The sequence below is a fragment of the Rhineura floridana genome, chromosome 2, assembly GCF_030035675.1.
Source record: "Rhineura floridana isolate rRhiFlo1 chromosome 2, rRhiFlo1.hap2, whole genome shotgun sequence".
Lineage (NCBI taxonomy): Eukaryota > Metazoa > Chordata > Lepidosauria > Squamata > Rhineuridae > Rhineura > Rhineura floridana.
This window is the reverse complement of record NC_084481.1, coordinates 48347048-48358899: the sequence shown is the minus strand read 5'-3', so window position 1 is coordinate 48358899 and position 11852 is coordinate 48347048. Positions and strand designations below refer to the sequence as shown.

The 11852-nt window shown below is 41.6% G+C and overlaps 1 protein-coding gene across 1 annotated transcript in view; it reads right to left on the bottom strand.

The window, feature by feature from the left end:
- Positions 1-6017: 6017 nt before the first annotated feature.
- LOC133376446 (sodium channel protein type 2 subunit alpha-like) overlaps positions 6018-11852 on the bottom strand; it is a 156775-nt gene continuing 150940 nt past the window's right edge. The window contains exon 27 of the mRNA XM_061608581.1: positions 6018-10681. Within this exon, the coding sequence (XP_061464565.1) occupies positions 9516-10681 (1166 nt within the window). The 3' untranslated portion in view covers positions 6018-9515. The remainder of the gene's footprint in view (positions 10682-11852) is intronic.

The window sequence follows — 11852 nt, the reverse complement described above, 5'->3', positions numbered from 1 at the left end:
TGGATGCACTCTACAATGAGAGCAGTTTAGTCATTTGCACGGTATGCACCCACCAATACACCTGGGCCCTGGTATTCTATGCTATATTTATCTGGCACTTCCCTCTGCTTGCATATATCCCAAACTGCTGCCATTTTAGCATGTTGTGGTCTGTTCTTGTACTGATGCATGGCAAACTCATGCATTCTTCCTCCAGCAAATTAAAGACAGGGCGACATGTGCATCTCCTAAGATGTTCTTGAAGGAACTCCAAAGGAGGGGAATGTAGTAAGAAGCGAAATAATGCTAGGAAGCTGCCCTCCTTCCCAGGCCCGTCTGCAGACTAGGTATGGCATAAGATGCCGGTGCAGGCTGGTCCATTAAGGCAAACAGGGCACTGCCTCAACCTTAGTCTGTCCCAGCCGAACTGCCTTCTTCCTTACAACCAGTTAGGGGGTAGCTCAGTGGTGCCCTTGTAGGACTCAGCAGGGAGGAAACAAACCTAGAATTACTTGGTTCCGCCTGTCCTTGGCTCTGTCTCCACCGACTGTTGGTCTCCCTGCCTCCCAATGGGCACCGGCTACCAATGCGCAAGATCTCAGGTCTAGGATTGTGCTGAGCCAAAGGCAGACATCAGCACAGTATAGAAGTTGCAACCTGGAATCAGCAACAGTTATCTTGAAATACATGGCTAATATGAAACGTTACAAGACTGATGAGTGCTGGATGTACCTTGCTCCTCTCATGATATTTAAAATGCATGGGCTATTTCATCTAGGTCAGCCTTTCTCAAACTTTGTGTCCCCAGATGTTGCTGGACTACAATTCCCATCATTCCTGACCAGTGGCCATGCTGCCTGGGGCTGATGGGAGTTGGAATCCAACAACCCAAAGGTTGGGAAAAGCTGATCTAGGTCAGTCAAGAGAAGCAATGATGAATCTTCAAAGCATCGCAAGAAAACATCTGGAAAGGAAGAAGTGGAAAGTGAGAAAAAGTGTGGAAACATACAGTTGAGGAGGAAGACATGGAAGGATGGTGGTGGGGAATATCCAGGAGAAATCTCTCTTATCTTAGAACTTCCCATCTGTGTCTCTTCCTGAAATAAGCAAACCTAATTGATAATAGTTTTGTAATCTGATTTGCATGTCAATGGGTTGGTATTAAGTTTATGAGTTATACATCAGTGGTAGAGCACATGCATTGTATGTGGAATGGGGAGGGGACCTATGGCCCTCTAGATGTTACTGAATTACAAATCCCAGCATCTATGACCACATGCTGGTCCTGGGAACTGAAATCCAACCACATCTGGAGGGCCACAGGTTCCCCATCGCTAATGCAGGAAGTCTATGTCATAATCCAGAAGCATTGCCTATTCAATTGAGATTTCATGTACCAGAGCAGGTCAAAGACCCCAATAGTAACACTAGAGTAGTTGGGACAATGGCTTAATGCAGTTCAAGGGAACTTTTTATATTTAAAGCTATTATTCATGGGAAAGTAGTGAGTTGTCCTTGCCTGTATGTGGGAACCTTATATGTCATTATGCATTTACAAAAATCCAGCACAGTCTGCAGATTCAGTTTACTTGTGATGATAGCTGTTTTAAATTGACTCATGTTTTAGCAGTTATACTACACAAATAATTGGTGTTCAACATAAGGTTGGAGTAATTTCCTCCATACTGGTGCAAATGTCCAAAACTAAAAGTAAGTTTTGTCCTGACATGGAAAGTGCCCCGATTTCATGGTGCACAAAATAGTTTAACATGTGACTGATAATAGCCTCTACTTATTTCTTATTTATAATTACATTTTTTAAACTTTATTGGTGCTTTTATACCCCATCTTTCCTCCAAGGAGCTCAAGGTGGCATACATAGTTCTCCCTTTCCCCATTTTTATCTTCACAACAACCCTGTGAAACATGGTAGGCTGAGAGACGTTGGCTGGCTGAAGGATACCTAGTGAGCATCATGACTCAGTGGGGATTTGAACCCTAGCCTCCCAGGTTCCAATCCAGTCCAACATTCTAACCACTATACCACACTCTCCATTTGGTAGCCAGAATGTGTAACAGTTGTATCTCCACAATCAGGACCAGCAGGACTTTGCTGACTTTTCATGGTAAATGTGAGGTTGTTCGGGGGAAGCAGCAATGAATGTACTTTCTCCAAGTTATGCCATGCGTCACATGGCAGCCATTTTGTATTATGCTATGCCCTCATGTCAGCCATGTTGTGACTGGAACCCCCAGCACTCGCTCAAAATTCAAAATGTGCCCACTGGTCTTATTTCTCTACAGCAAGGGACCCATACATGTTCAATCAAGAGAATATGATAGGCATTTACTTTACTTCTTTGCTTTTTGAAAAACAAGGATTGTTTTTACTGGGGAGAGGGACTGGTTATTTCTGATGGCCATGGTGAGAGGTCAATCATTGAGAACTTAAGAAGAGCCCTGCTCATTCAGACCAGAGGCCTATCTAGTCTAGCATTCTATTCTTACAGAAGCCAACCAGATGCCTATGGAAAGCCTGCAAGCAACATTCTCCCTACTTGTGTTCCCCAGGAATCAGTACTGAGGCATAACACTTACACTGGTTTTAGCACGTACCATCAAAACTGGTAGCCATTGATAGCCTTATTCTCCATTAACCTGTCTAATCCCCTTTTAAACCATCTAAGTTGGTAGCTATCAATGATTCCTGTACTGGGAAAGATGTAACATAGAATTATCCTGTGCTGACAGTATTCTAGCAGCTTTGTAGCGCTCCATCATCATGCTTGAACTCTGACAGACATCCAGAAAGTGCAAGTGTGCCTGAAATCCTTAGGGTACCTATGGTCTTCTAGTAAGACCATTATACTTGGATTATTAAAGCAACCAGCAGATTGGGATGGCCAAGTGAGAGCTTGGGAGCCACAAGTGGCGTGCAGTGACATTTCTCAAGCGAGTCTCTCAGTCAACTCAGTGGTTTGAAGTTGTTTAAGTGCTGTACCCTTCTCCCAGTCACTACTTGGGATGAGGGAGCTCCTCAGAAAGACATGGCAGGGATGATGCCAACATTATTAATTATTTATACCCCGCCTTTCTTTTCATGATACAAACCCAAGGCAGCTTATATGTGGTGCCCAGGCAGTCTCCCATCCAAGCACCGACCAGACCTAACCCTGCTTAGCTTCAGCAGGGTGCTGGCCTCATGTGCCTTCAGACCGTAGCCTGGTCAACATACTTTTTGGAGAACGCTTGTCAAGAGGTTGGGGCTGTAACAGGAAAACAAAGGAACCATGGACTAGTGAGAGAAAAGGAGTGACGGAGAGGAAGAAGAAAGTAGCTGGAGGAAACAGTGGCCAAGAAAACAAAAAGTGCTGGAAGGCTGAGTGATGTGTTGTGGAAGGAGCAACAGAGATTGCTTGGACTCAGAGCTATGGGAAGGTAACTGGCTACCCTGCCATTGAAGACTGTGGAACTCTGGCATGGCATTGTATTAGTAATGAACTGAATCTTCTCCATGTTAAAAAACAAGCTGACAATGAATGTGTATTATATTTTAAGATAACAGAAACACAAAATGAATCTGTGTGTATGATAAAAACTATCAGCTTTATACTTTTGGTTTGTTAGTAGTTTTTAGTTTATTCATGTTAAAATATTCTTCCACATGCAGTTCATCTCTCTCTCTCTGTCTGTCTGTCTATCTATCACTAGTCAACAGCCAAAGTAAAAGAGTAAGTTTTACTTTTTCCATCTGTAAGAAACAAAAATGTCCTGATACAATTTGGTTTTGATATAACTATTTTGTTCTTGTGAAAGGAGGAAATGAAATTGCAGATGTTGAGTCCCATGTTATATTCAAGACAGTTCTAATGCAGTACAAATAAAAAATTAGTATCTATTAAAAATACTGCAACAGATGTAGTCTATTAATTAGAAGACCGAAATGTCTGATGCAAGCAGTGTCAGAAGGACAAACAGAATTATTTATTCTTGTTGTCATTTACAAAGATCAGCCCATTCAGATGCAAGTGACACATGGTCCCGTTGTTTATGAAATTATTTCATTTTCAAATTTGTTCATTTTTTCCTCTTACGCTTCTCACTAAAAAAATGGCAACAATGCAGATGGAGGGGAAAAGTCAAACCTGTTTGCACTTGTAACCTGATCCCTCCCCCCTATGTGTTAAATATTGCACTGTGGTGACATAACATATACACTCAAATAAATAAATAAAAAGCAAACAAGCAAATATTGCTGTTATAATTTGTATTATAACTGCAAACTTGGTAACATAAAACATGATTTTGAGAATATAAGTTATATAAATGTATATTCTTAAACCAATTAAGGCTGCAATCCAAACTTAGCTGGGAGTAAGTTCCACTGAAAACTATAGGGCTCACTGCTGACATGTAAAGGATTGCACTGGTTTACAGCACATTTTTATAGAAATGATTTTGCATCAGATGATGGTCATTAAAAATGACACTTCTAAAGAGCATCAGGTCGTCACTAACGTAAAACAAAACTCTTGTCTACAACTGGTTCTTTTCTGCCACTGAAGCATAACACAGGAAAGAGCATCAGAATGCAATCTTGTTCTGATAGGCCTATGGAAGGCTGTATGTATTCTGTAGCAGAATCTCCAGACTCCGCACAAAATGAAACCCAAATTCTGTGCCCAGAATATGAACTTGATTAACTTTGCATACATCAGTCCCATATCCAAGAATTGTGTTTTCAAAGAATTTTTTTTTACAAAAGTCTGGAGTGCTAGTAGACACAGAGAGAAAAAGGCTGGGGACAGCAAGACCAGCTGACTTCTATCAGGGGTGAAAGACCGGCGGCCCTCCAGATGTTGTTGGACTTCAACTCCCATCAGCCCCAGCCAATATGGTCAGGGATGATGGGAGTTGAAGTCCAACAATATCTAGAGGGGCACAGGTTCCCCACCCCTGGCTTATAATATCTGGTAAAGTTATGAATATAGATAGGGCTGCCACTTGATTAAAAAAACTTCAGTCAGTTAACTGTATGAGTTGTAAATTATTAATCAAGTAATCCATCAAATTGGCAACTGAATAAAACAATAGGCTTGAAGCAAACAGCATACATTTGCTTTTAGATGATGCAAGCAAGGCATGTGTAGAGTATAATCTTAGCAGCAAATAATGCTTCTTCTACGATGGTGCTTGCCATCTGCAGTTTTATAACTGATTGTAAATTAGTTTAAAAAAATCTGCCACCTGAGAGCACTTGTTAATAAAAATGTTTTTAATCAAAAAGCAAAAGGTAACCATATTGGTCCATAAGGAAAAAAAATCCAAAATCCACAGTATGGTTTATTGGACCAACCAAAATATTCCAAAATAGTGAGGAAGCTTTGAAGTTCTCCAGAACTCTTCATCAGTTGGAGGCAGAGGAAGGAAAAAGCTGGCTTGGTGTTAAAGCCATAAACTCTGTATTGTTATCATAGGAAGAGGTAGCAAACTTTGTAGGTAAGGCTCTCCTAGGTGCTATGCAGATTTCAGGTTACACCTAGGGATGCTGGGATGAAGAGAAACACGAAGGCAGATTATCCATTTTTGAAAATATACAATCCAGCAGTTGTCTAGAGCTCTGTTAATCAGTTAAGCCAACAGATTCATCTTTTAGCCCTAGGGTGTAAGGAATAATCATCATGTGTAAACCAAGTAAGGCACTGAAGCTCCACCATCTGACCACATTATACCCACCAGTAAGCTTTGTCCCCCACAATCCAGTGGACTAGAACCTCATTTTTTTTTAAAAAAAAAGAATGGGGAGGGAAAGAGAAAGCTGAGGTCCTCAGAATGCCTGATTTTCACCCCAGTATGAGAGGATGCTTCCATTGCCAACCCACACATGCCCAGAATACACACAGCCCTTGATTCATTATCCAATTGATAACGTTATAAAACAATGTTATCATCTGCTGGAAGCTTGTACACGAAATAGAAGGCTCACATTTCTTGCAATAACTGCTACGGTAATTATTCATATATATATATAAGGCTACTTTTCAAAAACCCAAATATTTATTCAAAAGGACAAGCACTGATATACATAACGTTGGTTTCACACAGGGAAGACTATGGCTAACTCTTGTTTCAGAACAAAGCTAAGCAACTGCATATGCGAATCTTCCATAGATTTTTACTGCCTCCAATACAGTACGTGACAGAATAGCAGAGGTTCATAGCTCCCTTGCTACCTTCTCATATCCTGGAGGAACTTAACATTTGGTTAGGTTCTTGGCAATGTTTGTCCCAAGCATACCAATGTAAGGCAAGAATGAAACTATCAATTGGTCTAGTTCAGTTGAACTGTGGAATGCACTGGGTAAGATGGAACATTTCACAATAAAAGTGCAGGTGGGGTGGGAAAAAACCCACCCAACAATCTTAAGTTTATATATCCATTGCAAATGTATAGGCACACGAATGCAGCTTTCTCCTGGTGTTTCATATAGCACAAATAGTTAAAATTCCAGATTCTGCAACCTTGAAACCTGTCATAGTTGTGAATCTGTTGCTCTTTGTTACTTCCTGCTTTTCCCCAAGCATGAGCTATACAGTAAAGCATGCCTTCATGCAAATCTCTTATCTGTACATGGGAGAGAATAAAAGTAAACTAACTCGCCAAATACGCTCCAGAGGGGTAGCCATGTTAGTCTATTACAGCAAACACCCACCAGATTCTTGTGGCACCTAAAAAATAAAACACTTCGCAAGTCCGCTAGCCTTTGGAGGTGCCACATGGCTCTATCTTTTTTTGTGTCTGCCAAATGCATTATTTTAAATGAGAATATGTAAGTAAAAAAAGTATTAGAAAAACTAACCACAGTGACTACTGGATTGATAATCTATCTGGACTGTGTAGATTTTAAAAGCTGTTTTGAAAGTGGGCTTCCCCCTATGATCAACACGTTGTATATATGTTTATGTGCCAAGTTTCTGAGGTACACATTGTACACCCAAGAAGAGCCATGTTATATATATATACATATATAGCCCTATTCAGGCATTCAGAATGAGGCTTAACTTTTTTTGTAAACTGCTTTGAGAGGTTTTTTTCTTTAAAAAAGTTGTTAAAAAAACAAGTGTGTGGAGGAGAGTGTGCATGAGTGGGCAAGCCCTGCCCCCATCACTCTCTCCACAAACTCAAGGGGACCTGTTTGCAGGGAGGATTGCTCCTGTACTTGTACAAGCTCCTGCTCATTTTGGCACCTTGGAAAAAAACACAGGCTTCTAAAATGTGCAAGAGCCATCACTAGTATAGGAGGCTTCCCCACTGCAGACAGTTGCCCTTAACCATGTAGAGGGCAATGGGGACAAAGCTAGTGTGCTCATAAATACTCTCCCATCCTTGCATGATATGCCCCACAATGAACACCTGACATGTATTCTGGGTTGATTCTGGCAGTGTTGTCCCTCCATCTAAATACTTACGAGAGAAGATGTGTGGTAATTTTGGTTTATGGACCATGGGGCTTTGGGAATCTTAGCATGTTTTACAGCTACCCTGACCCATCCTTCTTCTTCTGAAGAAAAACGATCACCTCAGCATACTCTCCCCCTCTACAGTATAAATGTGCACACATGCATACACACACAAACTGAAACAAACAAAAAATGGCAGAGCTTGAGGAGTTGAGGTAGGAAGGAGAAACAACCAAACCAGCCAACCCCAACTGGGTGCTCTTCCAGATGTTGTCAGACTCCAACTCCCATCAACCCCAGTGGTGAGAGATGCTGGAAGCTGCAGTTTGACAACATCTGGAGTGTACCAGGTAGGGGAAGGTTGTGCCAAACCAGGAGAACCATGAATGAGCAACTATTAAAGTAGCTGAATTCAACCAAGCCAAATAATTTTGGAAAGGGGAAGTAACACAGGGATCCTTACAGCTATTAGGTGAAAACAGCACCAGTTGGCTTCCTGGATTACCATCTAACCTCTTGGCAGGGGCTGGACAGGTTTTAGGCAGTTTCAGTCTGCCAATGGCCTTATCGGTGACATGTGTTGGTTCCTTTTAAAATGGCAGAGCCTGGAGTTGGAAGTGCTCAGTGAAGCAGTTCACTAGGCCAAATTACTGGCTAACTCTGCAGGGCAATGGGGAATCCCCATCCTTGTAAGCGCGAGGAGACAGCAACCATCACAGCCAGCACCATGGACAGCTGCAATCTAGCAACCCCTACCAAAGTCAGAAACCGCTTACTTGTATAGTGCTGACTACAATACCTCCACAGCTGTCTCTCACGGTTTATGGGCTAAGGATAGGAATTCCCCTCCCCCTCCAGCATCCCAGTCGCAGCTGGTGGTTCTACCTGGTGAAGCACTTCACAGGCACCTCTGCCTGGAGTGGACCTTCCTTTACAAGGACATGTGTGCCTCCTCTCCAGCCTGACAAGTATTGGCTGACACCGGCTTTGATCCTGTCTTGTATCTCCTCCTTCATGCTCCTTCCAGTTGCTGAGGAGCTGACCACTTGTCCAGAGGAGTTCCTTTAAGCCTTTCTTTTCACTAGATCCTGGCTGGGAGCCAGGCCCCTTCTGGCATTCTGAATGGTTCACACTCTAATTTCTTTCTCACATTGGAACTCCCTGGGGTTGACTGAAGGAGGCAAGATCAGATGTTGTACGGATTTGCTTAATAAAATTTAGCTGTGGCAGTACTTAAGGCCAAATTTGGGGATTGCGTGGACTATAACTTTTGACAAACCTTGTCCTTTTCTGTGTATCTACAAAGGAGTTTTATTTCAGCCCTATGTTATATCTGTACAACCACAGTAAATATTTTAACTTCATATCCAAACAGAACCTGGCACATGCGCTAGGACATCCTTGAACCCTGTTTAACCTTTTTTTTTTACTTCTTTTGACTATTCTACCTACCTGACATGTCTCTTTAGGACTCAATCACTCTGCAGCAGAGCCAGGATTTTCGGCTTTACACTTGTATTGGACCACAGCCACAATGAGTAAGATCCCCTAAATATCACATCAGTATTGGAAGTAACAAAAGGTGTGTGTGAATGTAAACAAATATAAGAGCCCCTTGCTCCTTTGCTCAATATAATCATAAACAATTATCCGTAAACAGAAAAATGACGGCACCAACAGAAATTTGTCAAACAGGACACATGGTGGTTGAGATGCAGACAGTGGATACAATTACTGCAGCAATAGGGGTAATTTTTTGTTAAGATACACACACAATTATGGATGCATTCTGACTGTCCGTAGTTATTTTGTGCATCCATCTTCATCACTGCCAGCTGGTTAGAGGCACAGTATTGTCCTCCACATGTCTGTTACCCTACTATTCACTCAACAATAAGATGACAATTGCCCTGTGTTCAATGCTGGCCTTGAGTGATTGTATGCATTATGTTGGGTAACTGCAGAAACAGTTAGTTTGGCATAAACTTCCAACATGATCCCTGTTGGTTACCAGTGTTCACTTCCTGATGCTGCAAACAAATTTGCTATCAACAAAGAGGCACTCTCACTGGTTTTTACTTTCTGCTCTGCTTGTAGTCTTTGCCCTTTTCTTCTTTTTCTGACTTTTCTTGTTCATATTTGTCTGGCTTTGTCACACTGTCGTATGAAGGAGGTGAAGTGGTGGAGGAGCTCCTCTTCCTCGTTGAGTTCAAACTCACCTTATCAATAATCATTTCATCTTTGACAGGTAAGTCTCTGCCTTTCTCATATATGAACAAGGGTTCGCGCACTGGTTTCCTCAAGTGGTACCGCCTGAAGGCTCGCTGAATTACTTTGGCAGACTTCTCCTCCAGTTTCCGTCTTAGGGTAGTTGTAATGGGTTCATAGGAGACTTTGGAAGGATTGGCAGCCATAAACCGATCTTCCATTTGAACACGAAGGGTGTCCATTTCGTCGCTTTCCCCCAAAACACGTTTTGTGAAAGCAAACAAGATATCAAGGCAGTGAATTCTGTCGCCACTTACCATGGGCAAATCCATTGCGATAAGCTGAATGTGGTTTGGTTTTGGTATTAGGAGAGGAGGTTCTAGAGAGGCTGCAAAATCAAAGAGCTTGCAGTATTCTATGAACTGAGTTGCATCTGGATCAAACTTTTCCCAAACCTCATAGAACATCTCAAAATCATCTTCGCCTAAAGGCTCAGCACTTTCTTCCGTAGCAACACTGAAGTTCTCCAAAATGACAGCAATGTACATGTTGACTACAACTAGAAATGATATGATAATATAGCTGACAAAAAAGAAAATCCCAACAGAAGGATTGCCACAGTCACCTTTGACTGAACTGCCTGGATGGACCTTTTTAGGGTCACAGTCTGGCGGCTCACTATTGAGAATAGGCAATAGCAAGCGATCCCAGCCACCTGAGGTGGTGATTTGGAAGAGGCAGATCATGCTGTTGGCAAATGTTTCAAAATTGAACATGTCATCAATCCCAGCTTGTCTCCTCACGTAGGCAAACTGGGACATTCCAAATATAGCGTAGATGAACATGACGAGGAAAAGGAGGAGGCCAATGTTAAACAAGGCAGGGAGAGACATCATCAAGGCAAAAAGCAGAGTGCGGATCCCTTTTGCACCCTTGATTAGACGCAGGATTCGACCAATCCTGGCGAGTCGGATGACTCGGAACAAGGTGGGCGACACAAAGTATTCTTCAATGATTTTTGACAGGAACATACCTGTAAGAAAACATTATTGCAATGCAGAACATTTTATAATATTACACATTAATGTAGTACCGAATCATATTCACTTTCCTATTATAGTTGCAATTTTAAATCAGGGACTGCAATGCAAGGAGGAAATGGTGAATCACTATTCCCAAGGCTGCTTTTACCTGAGATTGGATCTAGCTCACACACTATGGTCACACACTATGACTCAACTGCCCTGTGAGAAGTTAAGGAGAGAATGCCAGGCTACACTAACAGTAGGATGTGTAAAGCTCCTGCCAACACTGGGATAATTAATCTTGTCTATGTATACTATATGACTTGATGTCAAAGACCCTAAGAGGGGAGTTTTGTCATGCTAGTGGAAGGTAGAAACCAATTTTCATTGATTCCCCCCTTTCACTCACTGTGGACCCAGAAATCTGCCCTGAATGGTTGAAGGACCCTCCAGACCAGTAAGAGAGGTGGCAAGGGGGGATTGCACGGGAAAGAGACAAACATTGCCTCTCCCATCTGTCAGTAAGAAAATCTGCTACATCTAGTCCCCCCTGTGCACAAATGGGGCCCTTCCACGCATTGGCGAGCAAGTCTGGATTCAAACTTCCACACTTTTTTTTTCTTTTTAATCTGTCCTCTTTTTAAATGCTTTGACCTTATGATCTCTGCAAGCCATTTAGAAATCTGATTTCTGCTCCTCCTTATAGAAATGCAACATATAATAGAGCAGGGCACATATCAAATTAATATGGAAGATACTAAGATTTACCTTAACACATATTATGAATGGTGTGGCAAACTATATCCCACTTTCACATTTTGCTTTAAACACACACACACACAGAGAGAGAGAGAGAGAGAGAGAGAGAGAGAGAGAGTACAAACTGCTATGGCAATCATAGCACCTCAATAATCTAAATTGATTTAAATTTAAAATGTTACTGCATTGATTTAGATTGTGTTATTTTGTATCATATTGTGTTATTTATTGTATTTTTTATGCTTTGTATGTCTATGTTCACCGCCCAGAGAGCTATTGCTAGTCGGGCGGTATATAAATTTAATAAATAATAAAATAATAAAATATTGCAATTAATAAAGCCATATGATAAGAGTTTCTTTCTGCGTAAATAAGGAGGAAAAATAGCTATGATTTAAACTCATTATCACACATTCCACC